The sequence below is a fragment of the Lagenorhynchus albirostris genome, chromosome 5 (genome assembly GCF_949774975.1).
Source record: "Lagenorhynchus albirostris chromosome 5, mLagAlb1.1, whole genome shotgun sequence".
NCBI classification, from domain to species: Eukaryota; Metazoa; Chordata; class Mammalia; order Artiodactyla; family Delphinidae; genus Lagenorhynchus; species Lagenorhynchus albirostris.
Genome location: NC_083099.1, coordinates 127,065,660 through 127,086,071, shown reverse-complemented (window position 1 = coordinate 127,086,071; position 20,412 = coordinate 127,065,660). Strand labels below are relative to the sequence as shown.

General features: G+C 37.7%; 2 protein-coding genes across 3 annotated transcripts in view; one reads left to right on the top strand and one right to left on the bottom strand.

The window, feature by feature from the left end:
- JAM2 (junctional adhesion molecule 2) overlaps nt 1–20,412 on the bottom strand; it is a 410,153-nt gene that overhangs the window by 28,231 nt on the left and 361,510 nt on the right. The gene's annotated exons all lie outside the window — the stretch shown is intronic.
- Nucleotides 1–20,412, top strand: part of APP (amyloid beta precursor protein) — a 275,906-nt gene that overhangs the window by 114,587 nt on the left and 140,907 nt on the right. For both annotated transcript variants that reach the window (XM_060150785.1, XM_060150786.1), the window contains exon 5: nt 1,370–1,563. In XM_060150785.1, the coding sequence (XP_060006768.1) occupies nt 1,370–1,563 (194 nt within the window). The remainder of the gene's footprint in view (nt 1–1,369; nt 1,564–20,412) is intronic.

The window sequence follows — 20,412 nt, the reverse complement described above, 5'->3', positions numbered from 1 at the left end:
AGCAGTGGAAGCGCAGGGTCCTAACCACTGGACCACCAGGGGATTCCCCAAATGTCACTTTTTGATATTACTACCTTCAAAACTGCTTTGTCCCTTTGATATATTATGAGGTTTTTCTAGTAAATTTGTATAGTTTTTTTGAAATGCGATCAGTCTCCTAGAATTAGCCTACTTCATCTAGCTCAGTGGTTCTCGAATGGGGTCAGTTTTACTCCACATCCCTTCCCAGAAACATGAGCCAATGTCTGGAGACATTATTGGCTTAAGGGGTGGTACTACTGGCATTGGTGGCCAGAGGCCAGAGCTTCTGCTAAACATTCTTCAGTGAACAGGACAGCTTTTCCTCTCCCCTTGCCCTGAAGAATGATCTGGTCCAAAATGTCAATGATACTGAGGTTGAAAAACCCTGATCTACCTTCATTTAAACATTGCGTCATAGCCTTAACACTATTAGGCAGAAAACACCACTTAAGATTCAGCATTAATTTTGCCTTTTTAAAAATAATATGTTTTAATTTACTGGCAAATGACCTTGTCTTTATATAAAAATGTTTAAGAGCAGATATTAAGAAAACAAACTAAGTAATTTAAAGCCCAGTACCCATCTGATAACATCATTTTTCATTTCTTCTTGAGTTTAAAAAAATTTTTTTGTTGTTGCTAAGAAACAAAATGACTCTAATTCCTTTGAGGTCAAAATACACTCTGTAAAATTTCATTGTTTACCTATGTGTGTTGAATTATCATCTGTCACCGCTGGATGCTTTCAAAGCTTTATGTTAATCTAAATGTGTGGGAATTTAGCAAATCCCAGGAAAGCAAAAGGATATTGAAGGAGAAATCTCTACTGACTTTAAGTTCTGATTCATAGCAGAGGATAATTTCTTCTCTTCCCAGGATTGTTATTTTGGAAGTGGGCCAAGACAGAATTTCTAGAATGCGATAGGTCTGAGTGAGAGAGGCTTCCATACATAAGGGAGGTAGAAGTGGGTTGGGGGGATATATGTGAAACTATCACTACTTCCTGATATGCTAATGAAGCCAGAAAGCACTGATTCTCTGACAACTATTCACAGTGCAGCCTCTTCTACATCTTAGCTCCCAATTAGTTTCTATTCTATTTTTTAATTAATTTCTATAGTATAACAACATATCCTTATTAAATAAGTAACAAAGTTAAAAATTAAGGGTACCAAAAAAGCCTGTGCTAAAGAAACTCTGTTGTAAATCCCCTCGAAAAGCAAATGATTCTTCCATTGTGAAATTGGTTCTTGATACACTGGGCCTGTGTGTTGTTATGATTGAGATTTTCCTACAATGAAGCACATCTATTCCAGTACTCTCACCGTTTTCTCCTTACCTTTTGTAGACCTGTAGTGAGAAGAGTACCAACTTGCATGACTATGGCATGCTGCTGCCCTGTGGAATTGACAAGTTCAGAGGGGTGGAGTTTGTTTGTTGCCCACTGGCCGACGAAAGTGACAATATTGACTCAGCAGATGCAGAGGAGGATGACTCGGATGTCTGGTGGGGTGGAGCAGATACAGACTATGCAGATGGGAGGTAAGGTGGCCTTTATGTTTGGTCTTTTGTAGGTGCCAGAACATCTAGCACATAGTTTTATTTCTAATATAAATCTATCTGTCTTTCTGTTTCTCATTTAAATAATCTCTGCCCACTCCTATCAGATTTTGTTTTTATGGAAAAAAAATCTAACCATGAGGTTCTGTTCTGGTATGGCCTACCATTTAATTTTAGTATAATTGATCAGGCATCACTGAGTTAATTTTAACTATTTTATTTTACTCTCAAGAGTTGGGATCAGAATTCCACTGATGTTATAATAGGTCACTGGTAGTGCTACAGAGAATTGAGATCTGGGTGAACGACATGGCATTTTGTTTTGGTCTGTAATTTAGAAATTTGCAGGGGGGATTTAGGAATCATTTCATCACTCATTAGCTAAAACTGAATTTTTGTTAAGAAAGGTTTGGTTTTGTTTCTGTTACTGTGGGTTTTTGTTTTTCTGGGGTTTTTGTGTTTTGTCATCTTTTCCTATATAAATGAACTCAGAGACAAACTTAAACATTTGCTAAAGTTCTTTAATTGGGAGGGACCTTCAAGATGGCGGAGGAGTAAGAGGTGGAGATCACCTTCCGCCCCACAAATACATCAGAAATACATCTACATGTGGAACAACTCCTAGAGAACACCTACTGAATGCTGGCAGAAGACCTCAGACCTCCCAAAAGGCAAGAAACTCCCCACATACCTGGGTAGGGCAAAAGAAAAAATTAAAAACAGAGGCAAAAGAATAGGGACAGGACCTGCAGATCAGGGAGGGAGCTGTGAAGGAGGAAACGTTTCCACACACTAGGAAGCCCCTTCATTGGCGGAGACGGGGGGTGGGTGGGGGAGAAGCTTCGGAGCCACGGAAGAGAGCACAAAAACAGGGGTGCAGGGGCAAAGCAGAGAGATTCCTGCACAGAGGATTGGTGCCAACCAGCACTCACCAGCCAGAGACGCTTGTCTACCCAGGTGCCTGGGCAGGTGGGAGCTGGGAGCTGAGGCTTGGGCTTTGGAGGTCAGATCCCAGGGAGAGGACTGGGGTTGGCTGCGTGAACACAGCCTGAAGGGGGATAGTGCGCCACAGCTAGCCGGGAGGGAGCCCAGGAAAAAGTCTGGAAATACCTAAGAGGCAAGAGACCATTGTTTCGGGGTGCGCGAGGAGAGGGGACTCAGAGCACCGCCTAAACGAGCTCCACAGACGCAGCTATCAGCTATCAGCAGCTACAGCAGCTACGCAGCTATCAGCGCGGACCACAGAGACGGGCATGAGATGCTAAGGCTGCTGCTACAGCCACCAAGAAGCCTGTGTGCAAGCACAGGTCACTCTCCACACCTCCCCTCCTGGGAGCCTGTGCAGCCCGCCACTGCCAGAGTCCCATGATCCAGGGACAACTTCCCTGGAAGAACACACGGCGCGCCTCGGGCTGGTGCAACGTCATGTCAGCCTCTGCCACTGCAGGCTCACCCCGCATTCTGTACCCCTCCTTCCCCCTGGCCTGAGTGAGCCAGACCCACTAATCAGCTGCTCCTGTAACCCCACCCTGTCTGGGCGGAGAACAGACGCCCTCAGGTGACCTACACTCAGAGGCAGGGCCAAATCCAAAGCTGAACCCCAGGAGCTGTGCGAACAAAGAAGAGAAAGGGAAATCTCTCCCAGCAGCCTCAGGAGCAGCGGATTAAATCTCCACAATCAACTTGATGTACCCTGCATCTATGGAATACCTGAATAGACAACAAATCATCCCAAAACTGAGGCAGTGGACTTTGGGAGCAACTATAAATGGGATCTACTTTCTGCATCTAATTTGTTTCTGGTTTTATGTTTATCTTAGTTTAGTATTTAGAGCTTATTATCATTGGTAGATTTGTCTATTGATTTGGTTGCCCTCTTCCTTTTTATTTTTTATATATATATATGTTTTTTCTTTTTCTCTTTTTGCAAGCGTGTATGTGTATGCTTTTTTGTATGATTTTGTCTGTACAGCTTTGCTTTTACCATTTGTCCTAGGATTCTGTCTGTCCATTTTCTTTTCTTTTTTTTTTTTAAGTATAGTTTTTAGCCCTTGTTATCATTGGTGGATTTGTTTCTTAGTTTGGTTGCTCTCTTCTTTCTTACCTGTTTTTTTAATCTTTAATATATATATTTTTTATTTTAAGAACTTTATTTTACTTTTTTCTTTCTTTCTTTATTCTTTTCTCTCCCTTTTCTTCTGAGCCGTGTGACTGACAGGGTCTTGGTGCTCTGGCTGGGTGTCAGGCCTGAGCCTCTAAGGTGGGAGAGGCAAGTTCATGACATTGGTCCACCAGAGACCTCCCGGCTGCACATAATTGGCTGCACATAATATCAAACAGTGAAACCTCTCTCAGAGATCTCCATCTCAATGCTAAGACCCAGCTCCACTCAATGACCAGCAAGCTACAGTGCTCAACATCATATGGCAAACAACTAGCAAGACAGGACACAACCCCACCCAGAGAGAGGCTGCGTAAAATCATAATAAGGTCACAGACACCCCAAAACATACCACCGGAAGCCATTCTGCCTGCCAGAAAGACACTATCCAGCCTCATCCACCAGAACACAGGCACCAGTCCCCTCCACCAGAAAAACAACACAACCCAACGAATCAGCCTTACACACTGAGGACAGACACCGAAAACAACATGAACTACGAACCTGTAGCCTGCAAAAAGGAGACCCCGAACACAGTAAGTTAAGCGAAATGAGAAGACTGAGAAATACACAGCAGATGAAGGAGCAAGGTAAAAACCTATAAGACCAAAAAATGAAGAGGAAGTAGGCAGCCTACCTGAAAAAGAATTCAGAGTAATGGTAGTAAATATGATCCAAAATCTTGGAAATAGAATGGAGAAAATACAAGAAACATTTAACAAGGACCTAGAAGAACTAAAGAGTAAACAAACAATCATGAACAGCACAATAAATGAAATTTAAAATTCTCTAGAAGCAATCAGTAGCAGGATAACTGAGACAGAAAACGGATAGGTGACCTGGAGATAAAACAGTGGAAATAACTACTGCAGAACAGAATAAAGAAAAAAGAATGAAAAGAGTTGAGGACAGTCTCAGAGACCTCTGGGACAACATTAAATGCACCAACATTCAAATTATAGGTGTCCCAGAAGAAGAAGAGAAAAAGAAAGGGACTGAGAAAATACTTGAAGAGATTATAGTAGAAAACTTCTCTAATATGATCAGGTGCAGGAAGTGCAAAGAGTACCACACAGGATAAATCCCAGGAGAAACACACCAAGACACATATTAATCAATCTATCAAAAATTAAATACAAAGAAAAAATATTAAAAGCAGCAAGGGAAAGGCAACAAATAACATACAAGATAATCCCCATAAGGTTAGCAGCTGATCTTTCAGCAGAAGAACTAGAAATAGAATTACCATACAACCCAGGAATCCCACTACTGGGCATATACCCTGAGAAGACCATAATTCAGAAAGTCATGTACCACAGCATTCATTGCAGCTCTATTTACAATAGCCAGGACATGGAAGCAACCTAAGTGTCCATCGACAGATGAATCGATAAGATGTGGCACATATATACAATGGAATATTACTCAGCCATAAAAAGAAACTAAATTGAGTTATTTGTAGTGAGGTGGATGGACCTAGAGTCTGTCATACAGAGTGAAGTAAGTCAGAAAGAGAAAAACAAATACCATATGCCCACACAAATATATATGGAATCTAAAAAAAAAAAAAAATGGTTCTGAAGAACCTAGGGACAGGACAGGAATAAAGATGCAGATGTAGAGAATTCACTTGAGGACACAGGGAGGGGGAAAGTTAATCTGGGATGAAGTGAGAGAGTGGCATGGACATATATACACAACCAAATATAAAATAGATAGCTAGTGGGAAGCAGCCACATAGCACAGGTGCTTTGTGTCCACCTAGAGGGATGGGATACAAGGGTTGGGAGGTAGACACAAGAGGGAGGAGATACGGGGATATATGTATGTATATAGCTGATTCACTTTGTTATAAAGCAGAAACTATCACACCATTGTAAAGCAATTATATTCCATTAAAGATGTTAAAAAAAAAAGTTCTTTGTCTGGTTTTTAGATTTTTAAGAAATATATTTTCATCTTTTTTTCTTTGGAATCTTAATCCCATAACTTATAGACTCTTTTTTTAATTAAAGGCAAACATTTATAGTCAGATCATAAAATTATAAAATCAGCAACTTTTGGTTAGAAAGGCCATCTGGTTCAGCCATCAGTTTCATCCTATCTCATCCCCCAAAGGTGATGATGACATATCACTTCACTTTTTCCTTCAGTATTTTCTCAGATGTTCCCTAGTGTTACAGATTTCCAAATAAAACATTAAATATGAACTTAAGACTTATAATAATTAATATAAAGTTTTCTGATTTTTATATAGTCAGGCACAGATTTTTTAATAACATTTTGTAGAATTTTAAAAATAATTTTACAGAAGTACAATCTATTTTACAAATATATAAGAATCTATGTACACTGAGGTACCCTAGTTTTCATTTCTTATCAGTTAATAATGCAGGCTTCTCTGGTGGCTCTTGCCCAATTTTATCATGACTCTCTTGTTTGTTAAGCTCTTTTGTGTTTCCTTTTTACGCGGTTTAGAAAAATTGAGTTTAATGTATCAAGCATAAAGCTAAACAAATTCTAAAGATCGGGAGAAAGAAATAAGGCATAAGTTAACCAAATGCTTACAATATTTCTTTATATTTCTAAGAGATGAAAGTTAAATAGTATAAATTCTTCTTCTCCCGTGGCAGGAAACATCAGTGAGAGTAGGACTGGCCAGTGGGAAATCTTCTGAGCATTGCTTTCTGGTCCATGGCTGGTCCCCTCACCTGTGTTCCATGTGCCAGGTGTAGAAATGTCCATTGGTTTGAGTTTAATTGCCACTTTGTCTAAAAGTTGGAGTTGCTTACTTCTTATTATTTTTATAGCTTTTTCATATTATTCCTCAGTCATATCTGGATTTGAAAGTTTAAGGGTGACTTCTTGAAATGATTCTTGTCTTGTCACCGGGGCTCTTACTATATGATGCCAGTGCACTCAGTATTAAAAAGGAAATTTGAGGTTGTTCAGCCATTTTCTTTATTCCGGTCTGTTGGATACTTGATCACTTGTTACTGAATTGACTCTGTACTTAGTAAACAACCCAAATAATGGTGAGTAAACCAAGAAAGCTCCATGACTGCTGTTAAAATCATATGGAGCTAGCTGTGTACTTGTAACCCTGTATCAAGGTTAGTGACCCGCCATTCATGATGATTTATATACGAGGGACTTTTATAATTAAAAATGGGTATTTGTGCTTTACCTGAGAGTGACAGACTTTTGTCAGGCCCTCCTCCGCAATTAACATATCTTTTGTGTCTTTTAAATCCTACTTTTTATTGGGAATAGATTTCAATGTGTTTTGATCTTTTCCTCCTACACTTCTTCCAACTTACTGACCTAATTGAAAGCATACTAACATCATATCTTATGAAATAGTTCTCAGTGGCCCTTTCTTTTCCTACACCCCGTCTCACCATTCCTGGTAAGAGACCCACAGGGCTTCCCATTCTGGCCTCAAGTCCCTCATTTATTTATTACCATCAGTCAGTAACTGTACCTTCTTTTATACCCATCTCTCTGGTTATGTGACTACTATATGCCTTCTTTGTTACAATCACCAAACTGTAGGGCACTATTATACTGTTCTTTAACACTTTTTTTTCTTTTAATTTATTGCATTACCTACTATTTGGGCAACTACACAATTTATTATTCAAACCAAATTTGACACTAGGACCACAGTCTTAACTAAAGGACTTAGACAAAACCAGGTCATATGATCACCTTGCCTATTTCTGTTTTCAGTTATATCACTGTTCAAATTGACATTCAGTTGAAATGTAGCTGGCTTTTCCTAGTCACCTTCATTTATGTGCCATTTCTGCTATCTGCAACACAGTCATCCCTTGAACTCTGTCATCACTAAGAAATGCTGCACCTATAGGGTTTCCAGATTCGACAGTACTCTCTAAATATGATCTTCTGATCTTAGACCTACAACACTAATTATGTCCTACTGATTTCACCCTTCGCTCATAATAATCACCTCCCCAATTCAGGCTTTTAGTCCATTATCCTCTTTCTTTTTTTGGTTCTTTCTGACCAGGATGGACCCAATGGATAACCATTTTTACATATTCATTTGAATATCCTGGACTTACTGATACCCTTCACATTTTCTAAAGATATTTTCATCAGTCCTCCATATTTGGGAAAAATTAATTTCTCGCTTTAACTGCTTCTTAGTTTTCTAAGGTTGATGTATCATGTCATATAACCCCACCAGTTAATTCCATTTCTTATTCATGCTGTAACATCAGCTGGGATCTTAATGTTACTAGATACACCGAATTATCACTATTTGATGACCTGTCACCTTCCATATAGCAATTGATCCAAGCCAACTCCATTCTCCTTGGTTCTTAGCATCACTCTCCTTCATGCTCCTCAAATGACCCCTTCACAGTCATCGGTCATCCATTGTGAATTTCTGCATCGTGGTACCTGCGATTGGGTAGGTGCTTGGTACATGTTTGTTGAATAAACTAATGAATTTTCTCCTCTACCTCAACATCTCTTTCTACCTTCCTCCATCTCTTGGTTCCCCATCGTCCCTTTTATGATTATGTTACATCTACATACTTGATCACCTCCACTTCCTGTCTTGGATTTTTAAAAATTTATTCAAGATTATTTTTTAGAGTAATTTTAGGTTTACAGCAAAATTGAACAGAAGGTACAGAGATTTCCTGTATACCCCCTGCCCCCACACGTGCATAGCTTCCCCCACTGTCAATTTCGCCACCAGAGTGGTACATGTGTTAACAATCAGTGAACCTGCATTGACCCATCATTATCACCCAAAGTCCATAGCTCACTTTAGGGTTCACTTCTGATATTGTACAAATGGGTCTGGACAAATGTGTGATGACATGCATCTATCATTCTAAGTGTCACATGTGCATAGCCTCCCCCATCATCAGTATCGCCACCAGAGTGGTACATGTGTTAACAATCAGTGAACCTGCATTGACACATCATTATCACCCAAAGTTCATAGTTCACTTTAGGGTTCACTTCTGATATTGGACAAATGGGTTTGGACAAATGTGTGATGACATGCATCTATCATTCTAAGTGTCATACAGAGTATTTTCACTAAAAATCCTCTGTGTTCCACCTATTCATTTCTCCCAACCTCCCAAACCCTGGCAACCACTGATTTTTTTTATTATCTTCATAGTTTAACCTTTTCTGGAATATCATATAGTTGAAATTGTACAGTATGTAGCCCTTTCTTGTTGTGTTCTTCCACTTACTAATAAGCATTTAAGGTTCCCCCGTGTCTTTTCATGGCTTGATAGCTCATTTCTTTTTAGTGAGGAGTAATATTCCATTGTCTGGGTCTACACAGTTTATTTATCCATTCGCCTACTGAAGGACACCTTTGTTGCTTCCAAGTTTTGGCAATTATGAATAAACACCTGTGTGCAGGTTTTTGTGTGACTCTAAGTTTTCAACTCCTTTGGGTAAATATTAAGGAGCTCAGTTGCTGGATCACATGGTAAGAGTCTGTTTAGTTTTATAAGAAACCAACAGACTGTCTAACAAGTGGCTGTACCATTCTGCCTTCCCACCAGCAATGAATGAGAGCTTCTGTTGCTCCATACCCTTGCCAGCATTTGGTGTCATCCATGTGCTGGATTTTGGCCATTCTAATAGGTGTGTAGTGGTATCTCATTGTTTTAATTTGCATTTCCCTGGTGATATATGATGTGAAGTATCTTTTCATATGTTTATTTGCCATCCACATATCCATTCTTTTATTTTCAGTCTCCTTTGTCATTTGTTCCTTCACCTCTACCTGCAACCATGCTGTTTTCCTGAACTGCCACTTCCTGAGTTCAGACCATCATTTACCTCCTAGTAGACTAACTTCGCTGATTACTCCTTACTACATCAATGTCTTATTTTCTTCTGTTACCCTTGTACTTTCTTGTGTTCTTATAGGACCTTGACTTCTATTCCCATCCCTTGGAATTCATTCTTCTTGCCCCACAAGCCTTTGTTTACTCTTTTCCCAGGAATACTCCACGCCTTCGTAATGTTTCTATTCTGCATTTTCAATCCTATTGACACTTGCTGGGAAACAGTGATGGTTCCTGCTGTCTATAGAAAAGTGTAAATTCCCCAGAAGGGCATTTAGTACTCTTATTACTTGGCTCCAGCCTGCATTTTAGCCTTACACTAAAATTTGGGGGTTTCATTTGCCTTAAATGAAACCCCCAAACCCTTGGCCATTTCTTTCTCTGAGCTTTTGTTTTCACTTCTCTGCCCCTTTTGAAAATGTATTTCTTTTTTGTCAAATGGTGTTAATGTACCACAAAGACATTTGTCAATTCTAAGTTGCTACATCTTATCAGGACGTGTAAAATCCTATGTATTCTTTTTTAATAGGCAGTGTATTAGAGTTACTGCTAGATAGCTTTGACTTTTTTTTTTTTTTTGGCTGCGTTGGATCTTCGTTGCTGCATGCGGGCTTTCTCTAGTTGCGGCGAGCGGGGGCTACTCGTCATTGCGGTGTGTGAGCTTCTCATTGCAGTGGCTTCTCTTGTTGCGGAGCACAGGCTCTAGGCACTTGGGCTCAGTAGTTGTGGCTCGCGGGCTGTAGAGTGCAGGCTCAGTAGTTGTGGTTCACGGGCTTAGTTGCGCCGCTGCATGTGGGATCTTCCCGGACCAGGGCTTGAACCCGTGTGCACTGTGCCACCAGGGAAACCCAAATCCTATGTATTTTTTAATGCTCCCCCCAAAAGATACCTCCTTTACAAGTCTTCTCTGACTTTTCCTTGAAATACTCTTTCTTCTCCTACCCTTGCTCTTCCTTTGTATTCTTTTATTTATACTGCGATTTCTCTTCCAATTAATTGTCATCATTTCTCCTTTTATCTGCTAGGATTCAAGCTGCAAATTATGTACAGATATATTTTGCACATTGGTCTTTAAGAAATATTGGCCAAATTGAGTTGCTTATTTTTAAAAAATTTTTCATAGCTTTTGGTAATGATTTTGTGGTCCATAAATGGATGTTACAGAATCTCTTGTGTTTTAGCTCAGCTCTATCCCATAGAAATATAATATGAGCCACATAATGTACTTCTTACACTTTCTAATAGCCACTGTCAAAATAGTAAAAAGAAACTTGTGAATTAATTTTAATAACATTTTATTAATCCAATATATTCAAAATATTATTTCAACATGTAACCAATATGAAATAGTTATCTATGAGATACTTCACAATCTTTTTCGTTTGTTTCTTTTATACAAGGTCCTCAAAGTTAGCACATATTTTACACCTACAGACCATCTCATTGTCATTTGTCACATTTCATGTGCTCAGTAGTCACACGTAGCTAGTGTTATTGGTCATTTGGTCATTGTAGCTCTAGATACTTAAAATTTCTAATTACTCTTTATTTTCCATTCAGACGAAAGGTTTATACACCCAGTAATACATTCTAAGGTTGAACTAGGAATTTTTATTTTTTTTTGTAACTTGATTTTTTAAGATTCAAAGACATACAGAGGGCCAACAGGCACATGAAAAGATACTCAACATTGATAATTATCAGAGAAATGCAAATCAAAACTACAATAACGTATCACCTCATACCAGTCAGAATGGCCATCATTAAAAAGTCTACAAATAATAAATGCTGGAGAGAGTGTGGATGAAAGGAAACCCTCCTACACTGTTGGTTGGAATGTAAACTGGTGCAGCCACTCTGGAAAACAGTATGGAGGTTCCTTTAAAAACTAAAAATAAAACTACCATACGATCCAGCAGTCCCACTCCTGGGTATATATCCAGAGAAAACTCTAATTTGAAAAGATACATGCACCCCAGTATTCACTGAAGCACTATTTATAATAGCCAAGACATGGGAGCAACCTAAATGTCCCTCAACAGATGAATGGATAAAGGAGATGTGGTGTGTGTGTGTGTGTGTGTGTGTGTGTGTGTGTGTGTGTGTATATACATATATATATATGTGGATATATATATACATAAATATATACACACAATAGAATTTTACTCAGTTATAAAAAAGAATGAAATAATGCCATTTGCAGCAACATGGGTGGACCCAGAGATTATCATACTTAGTGGAGTAAGTTAGATAGAGAATGACGGATATCATATGATATCACTTACATGTGGAATCTGAATTATGTTACAAATAACCTTATTTACAAAACAAACAGACTCACAGACATAGAAAACAAACTTATGGTTACCAAAGGGGAAAGGGGAGAGAGGGATAATTTGGGATTAGCAAATACAAACAACTGTGTATAAAATATCAATAGATAAACAACAAGGTCCTACTGTATAGCACAGGGAATGATATTCAATATCTTGTAATAATAGAAAAGAATATGAAAAAGAATATACATATGTATAGCAGTCACTTTGCTGTACACTAGAAACTAAACAACATTGTAAATCAACTATATTTCAGTTTTCAAAATAAAATTTAAAAAAAAAAGAAAGATAAATTAGAACTGGAAAAGAAAAGTAAAAGAATTGTTTTGAACTTAATGTAATTAGGATATCAGGTCACTTGCATCACTTCATTTTGGAACGGTGTTTTTCTGTTAGCCCTGCAGGCATGTATGCCTTCTTTCTCATCTGGCAAAGCAGAGCGAGAGAGGTATTGCATCACTGACCCACACACAAGCTGGGCTCCTGCCGCTGGTGGCTGCCTGGTTCCAGGAACAAGCCTGCCTTGTGACACTGGAAATGTAGAATCAGAGTAAGAATTTATTTAACACATCCTGCTTGAGAGGTCCTTAGGGGACACTATATGACACGTCTTGAAGAGGGGAAAAGAAAGGGGAACTCTGCTCCTCCAAAATGAAATTTGATCCACAGCTTAATGCACTTTGTTGATTGGTAGGTAATGAGATTGCTTTTTGAAGGAGATGAGTGTTTTCCCATTGGTAATGAGGCATTTAGAGAAACATTCTTTGTAGGATGAGCTCTGTTTTATGACCTCATTGAAAAAGAGGTAAGTCTTTTAAAAGATTGAGTAGAAACAAATCAGTCACTGTTCCCAAAATTTATTTGTAAATAACTCAGTATTTATTTCTCCGGTATTGTAGTGATTAAGTTCTCAGGCCACCTCAAAATACCTAGTTAAGTGATCAGTAATGCAGCTTACTTATGTTAATAGTATACAGATTCCAGCCACCTTGGGTAAGAATTTTTCCATGGGAAAATTCATTGGAAAACTAACGTGTAAAGACTAATCCCATATCCAGTCTAACCTTGGGAGTGAGGGCCTGGAGGGTGAGTTCTCCCCCACCTGGAACTGCAAAATCTGACTGAAACCACATAATCCACAGAGGATGATGAATTTGTAGCGAAATGACTTAAAGGAAGACCCTCTAATTCTTTTATAACAACACATTGCCTCTAGGGAGTATGTCCTTACATTTTTTTCAAAACAGAATCTCTAAGGATACAGTTTCTTGTTTTTAGAGTTGCAGGCATTAGTGAGAATGGGCTCACAGGTAACCTGATATATCTTCCTGGATAATTAGATGATATATTTTTCTTTTTCCTTTTAATTAAAATAAAAGTCATTAAGATAGATCCAGATGAGTGATTGCTTGTGACCACATCTCACCATGCCCTTCTTTAAAGGCTGTATTTTGTAGCTGAGGAGAGTTTTCTTTAATTGATGAAGGTTTCCTCAGTAGTGTGTGCGCATGTGTGTGTACATGCATGTGTGTGCACATGGGAACATGTAATACCTTGTGATGCTCACTGAGCCCAGTCAGCTGAATCAGTTCTGGCGTTTGCCTTGCCCTGCACTGTACTTGAAAAGCCAGTCCACTATCACTGACTCTCTGGGTACAGTGGGCCCTTTTTGTTATTATAGTTTTTTTATATATTTTTAAATTACTTTACAGATGATTTACAAAAACAAGAATAAAGGGATGGTAAGAAATAACTTCATTTAGAAATTTTAATAAGAATTAATATAGTAAATATCTTAATTTAAATTAAAATTTAAATACAGTTAAGCCAGGGACTTCCCTGGCAGTCCAGTGGTTAAGACTTCACCTTCCAATGCAGGGGGTGCGGGTTCAATCCCTGGTCAGGGAGCTAAGATCCCACATGCCCCGCGGCCAAAAAACCAAAACATAAAACAGAAGCAATATTGTAACAAATTCAATAAAGACTTTAAAAATGGTCCACATCAAAATAAATTAATAAATAAATACAGTTAAGCCAGATTTTTATTTCATCTTTTCCTGGTTTTGAAGGTAAGGATTTCTGAAATGGGCAATATCCTTTTTTTTTTTTTTTTTTTGGTTTTTTGCGGTACTGCGGGCCTCTCACTGCTGTGGCCTCTCCCGTTGCAGAGCACAGGCTCCGGACGCGCAGGCTCAGCGGCCATGGCTCACTGGCCCAGCCGCTCCGCGGCATGTGGGATCTTCCCGGACCGGGGCACGAACCCGCGTCCCCTGCATCAGCAGGCGGACTCTCAACCACTGAGCCACCAGGGAAGCCCGGGCAATATCCTTTGAATAAAACTAGCAGCTAATCATCTGCCATGCATGAACCCGAACTGTAACCACCTTACAAATACTGATTCCAGGTTCAAATACATCTCTGTTCAGTTCTAGCCTCGTACTTCTTGGTCGTTTTCTTGCACTTGCATTTTCCCTTGATAATTGTAAAAAAAAAAATACTTCAAAAACTTTAAGAGCTCATAATTTTGTTGAAGAGAAAACAACTATCTTCTGTCCATAATTGCAAAATATTTTCAAGTTTGGATTTATAAACACCCATGAGAATCATTAATCCAGTCCTTTTTTTATTCATTTTACATTTGTTCTTTACTTCTCATTGCTTTTTAGATACTCCTGCATTTGGTATTTGTCTCCTTATAAAGTATATCAAAAATATTCTGTTTCACAAACATCATAAAATTTGTTGCACATACATTACAAAGGAGGAAAGAATACTGTCACACATGTTTTTAGCAATTTTAGCAATAGTTTCTGCTTTTGTTGCAAAATACTGAATGATGTCATCCAATGACTAACTGGATGAGAATACCATATTTTCTTTTTGTTCTTAAAAATGCATTGCTCACTTTGCAGTTCTTGAGCTTGAGAAAATTCATCTAGGACATCATCATCTGAAGACTCATGGTCTGAGGTTTTGCTTATGTGATCAATTTTAGTCATCTTCTGATTTGTTTAAAAATTGTGAAATATCTCCTGTCCATTTTCTCCTATTTGCCAATGCAGAAAATGAAAATTTTTGATTTTCACTTGTATTCAGGGAATGTCTCTAGATTTATTTTATTCCTTCTTGAAAGATGATGCAGTATTTGGGGAACACAGTAATAAAACTGTGACAATTCCCCTCTTGCATCATCCTTCTAGGCAATTCCTTCATTCTTTTATTTTCATGTTATCTGGTCTTCCTTAACACAGTGGGAAATAATTAGTGAGTAATGATGAAATAATTCTTGGGATGATAAAAATAAGAAAATTGCAGAAAAAAAAGTCTTAAACATCAAAAAAAATTCCAGTTGAGTGATATGGTAATTACAAGATAGAATGAGTTTTATTCCATTTGAAAAAAATATTTTAAGAAAAAAATACTTTAAGAAAGTGTAAAAATTAGAATTATTGACCCTTAGAAGTAGATACAACTGCTCAAAATGAAACTTAAAATGTAAAATTGTATCCAGTGGACCCTGGTGGTATTCCAAGGGTCATCAGGAGTTTACATTTATTATGAGACCTGTGTGACTTTATTAAACACTTGACCTAATTTTCTACAAACTAGGTACTCAACAAATATTTGAGTTGAATTGAATTGACATTCAGGTTAAACGCATACACAGACATAATTGGTATCTCAAGGTTAAGGTAATGGGGCTTTAAAACAAAAGCTACCAAGGAATATCATTGCAGACATGCAAGAATTAAGTGAAATTGCATCAGGAGTCTCTAAAGCTAGAAATATTGGGGAAAAAAATACTAGGGCCTTTAGGAACATTTATTACAACCGCTTAGCACCCTTACTGTAGTTACTAATAGAATATCCTTCCATTGCTTCAAAAAGTAAAATAAAATAGAATAAAATGAAATGAAATTGGAGTTGTAAGATTCATCTTTATTTGAACTTTTGGATAAAAGTCCATTCTTAAAGTGGCTTTCTTATTTGAACGAGCAAGCATTTTTTGTTCCTTAGTGTCAAATTGGAGCTCTTTATTGAAAACATCAGTAGGCAAAAATTTCAGGAAGTACAAATTATAGTCATGAGACCATCTCACCTCCCTTAGCTGTTGACAAGCATTGTGTGATTTTAAAAATGAGTAAACAAACATTGGTTTACAGCAATGGTTGTCAACTGGGGGCGATTTTGATGCCCAAGGAACCTTTGGAAATACCTGCGGACATTTTTAATTGTCTCAGTTAGGGGGGTGGATGTTCCTGGCATTTGGTGGGTAGAGACCAGGGATACTGCTCAGCATCCGAAATACACAGGACAGCCCCACAGCAAAGAAATGTTCGTAGAGCTGAGGTTGAGAAACTGGTTTAGAGGTTTCTTTAGTACGGGAAAGCTAGGGATATTATTCTTTTAAAAAACAAAAAAACACAACTTCCATTCCAAGCTTTTGCCTCACCCTGATCTCCTATGGACAGAAAAGCAAACACCCCAGGAGTCTGCCTCTTGAATGCAGCTTTTGTGCACATGGGCATGTTTGAGGTCAAAATAAACCTTTCAGACATAACTGCATCCAGAGCTTAAAATGTGCTCAAATACAGTGGATGATTAAGTCTTCTTATTTGCACTCAGTTACTTCATTAATTCTAATCATTATGTCAATTATTTTTTTCCTTTTATTAGTGTCACTACTGTCCATTTTGACTACACTAATATCAGCATACTTTCTGGGACAAAATGATCATGTTTTGAAATATTTGATGTATTTAGAGTCCTGAAAAACTAACTCCACTTAAAATATTTTCCCTTTACATCTAATTAGAAAAATGTTTAAAGTATGATAATTTTTTAAAAGGAGTTGGGTCAAGGAAAATCACCTATAATTTGACTTTATTGTAAGTTTTATGTTTCTATTTGTTCTTGTTTTTATTTAGTTCTGTTTGAAATAGAAACTTTTCATTTTTAAAATAATATTTTTAAATATTTTAAAACACATTTATAATTTTCATATTTGCACCCTTTAATTATGTATATTCCTTCAGAATTTATTCATCCATATCTTTATTGTCAGACATTTTTTACTTCCTTTTTTTACGTTATAGAAGCCAAGCTTTTGAATTCCTTAATGCGTCTAGATTTTCCTCCCATATTATATAATATTATAATTGCTTTAAAGTACTTTTCCAAAAATAGGACAACTGGGTTAAAAGATATGAATGTTTTGACAGGACTTAAAGTTTATCTAAATGTTTATGCCCATTTACAGTGAGATATGGACAGCAGGTGGATTTATTTTGTCATTGCATACTTACCAGTACTGGATTTTTACTGTTAATAATAACATGTTCCTTCCACATGCTGTCAAGTTTTCAGGCTTTTCTAGACTATGAGTGTCATGACGGCATGGACTAAATTTTATTGCCTTCTTTTATCCTTGTCTGTGGGCAAGTAATAATAATCGTAATACATATTATGTAATCTTGCTATGTGCAAACCAGTGTTCTGAACACCTAGCATATATTAACCTGTCTAATGTTCACCGCTTCTTAATATCTATTAGTTTCTTGTAGAATGATTTAATGAATGTTATTTGGGCTTTTCCAAAACTAGGAATAGATTTGTGCTGATTTATCTATTCTTGAGGATTTACATTTTTTTTTCTTCTGCCAAATAAATATTACAGGTATTTCAGGTGTAAAATTCAACAGAAGCCTTCTGTTGATTCTCATTCCATTAATTCCACATTAAAGAAATATCATTAATAATCTGCACTTTTGTCATTCAACTAAATTTCTTGCATTCTACCTTGAGCACATATAAATTATAATTTTAAGAATGATTAATTTATTCACTTTTGATTTAAAAAGTTTCAGACTAATAAATAATTTTGATTGAATAATTCATACTGGAGAGAAGTTAAAAATGTTTGATGTTTACTGATAGTATAGTGTACGTTGGTTCCATGTTTAATATGCCCTAGTTTCGAGCCTTCCATGGGGGAAGCGGGGGCTGGGAGTATGTATAGTCTCAAGCTTTAGATTAGTTTAATATTTACGATGGGAAATGTGAAAAATATGTATATACGTTGTGTCACACGCCTAGAAAAAGGCCAGAACCTGCAGAGGGCTAACTTAGGGTACCTAAAATAAGCGAGCTATTTCTCTTCAAGTTCTTGCCTTTTTTTTATTTGTTTACTGGGGGGGTGGAGGGAGGGGGAGGGGGAGATTAATGGAGGGACAGAGAATTTATAGACTCTGCTTCTAGGTTAGTAGAGGTCTCTTCAATCTGATTCCCTTTAAAAGGAGAAGCATCTTATTTCTCTGTAAAATGTTCCACAGAGATATGTCTATTTTATAAAGAATGGGATTGTTATGAACGGAGAGAAATATACATTAAAATTAACATCTCCCTTTGGTCAATAGCTAGGCCATTTTAATGTTGTTATTGATGTTTTCAGTTGGTTTGGTCACATTATTAGAATCAAATAAGGTAGAGATGGAGCTGATAATATAGCCTGTGAGCCCATCATGTTAAAACTGACTATTTATGGAGGGGGAAATGATAGTCCAGTAACCCCAACCCAAGGTAACATGTCAAAGTATAAAACATAATGATGGTAAGCTTACTTTGAATTGAGGACAGTTGTGTTCATGGCTGCATTTGAAGCTGTTAATGGAGTTCTAGTGTAAATAACAGGAATATGATTTCATGGTGTCTTGATCTATCTTTCCTGTAAGAATATGTGGCACGTGAAATATGTTGACCTAGACACAACCACTGGGAGTGTTTTATTGTACCCGCTACATGAGCACGATTATGAGATTTTTTAAAAATCCATTTATTAAGCCCTCTAGGGACCTGGGACTCACTCACCTTTGCTCCAGAAGCAGAGAGAATTGCTAATAACACTGGGTACAGACCATTTCCAGTCATTTCCCAGAAACTTGAGCAGAGACCGACACAAGCTGATGCTCGAACATAAGGGATAAAATATTGATCATGGTCACTATTTCAGTCAGCATAAAAAGCTCTTATTAAGGCTTGATTTGTGGGTGGCACAGTGCTAGGTATAGTTGAAAGTCAATTTAACTATGGTCTGTGTGCTCCAAGAACTTTTTCTCAGAAAATAATCACCAGATGGTAGCGTGGAGAGTGCATTTCACAAACACGTTATTTGTGGTTTGTGAAAAGTTGTCATTGAATCATGGAGTAAGTTATGCCCATGTTGTCTTCCCGTTACCTTGGGATGTGGAAACATTCATAGCCTTACCTGATCTCAGGCTGTTGTGAGAATGTGTCTGTTAGTGGATCAGTACTTTCTCTGTCTTTAAAATTGGTTCTGAGAAAGAGAGGGAGAGAGAGGCTTAATTTGACTTTATATCTTGTTTGGATGTCTAGAGTTAAAATTCTTTGAATATATAATCTTTCAGCTGCTTTACTGCCTTGCATTTTGAGAAGGTGGTAGTAAGTGCTGACAGGGGGAAAAAACTAACAACTTTGGAAGAGGGTCACAAAGTGAATCATGCAAATGATACATTACAGCCTTAAATCTTTGCCAGTGGATGAGTCAAGAAAGACTAGATTTGATGAAACAGTCTGTGGCTTTGAGAAATGACTGTCACAGTGATGGGTTGGCAGCATCTAGCACTGTTTGAGGCTGTAACTGTATCACTGAGTCTTGTACTGAAATATGGAAACTAATTTGAAAATGATGAATAGGAGAGAGGCAGAAGCTTGCATTTTCTCTTGAGGAAACTGGCTGCCAGCTCTGAGGTCTTACTAAAAATGCTGAATTTCTGTATTGAATAATCTTGGACCGCATGTATGTCAAAAACAAAAGCCTTTAATAACCTTAACTAGATTATAGATGTTTGGCCAAACCAGTGGGGTTTGTTTTGGTTTCTAAGCAGGTGATGGCTGGAAGAGGAGATACCTTTGAAGTTCAGGGTTGGGTTGCTGCCATCCCAGCTACATCTGGCAGTGATCACTGTGCTTACTGGGACCTAATGGCGCAAGCTGCCCCAGTAACCAGATGTCACTGAATGAGAAGTGCTGGGGAATGATTCATTTGTAAAAGTTATTTGAATAGTTGGATTATTCGGTGCTGAGAATTTTATGCCTTTGAGGCATGGACGGTTTCTCTTTATCCTCCCAATGTATTTATTTTAATTTTTAAAATTTTTAAGATTTTTATACAAGTTTTAAAGGTTACTTTCCATTTACTGTTATTACAAAATATTGGCTATATTCCTTGTATTGTACAATACATCCTTGCACCTACCTTACACTCAATAGTTGGTGCCTCTCACTCCCTCAGCCTTATATTTCCCCTCCCCCCTTCCCTCTCTCCACTGGTAACCAGTAGTCTGTTCTCTATATCTGTGAGTCTCCTTCCTTTTTCCTGTTGTATTTTGTAGATTCTCATGTCATACAGTATTTGTTTTTATCTGTCTGACTTATTTCACTTAGCATGATGCCCTCC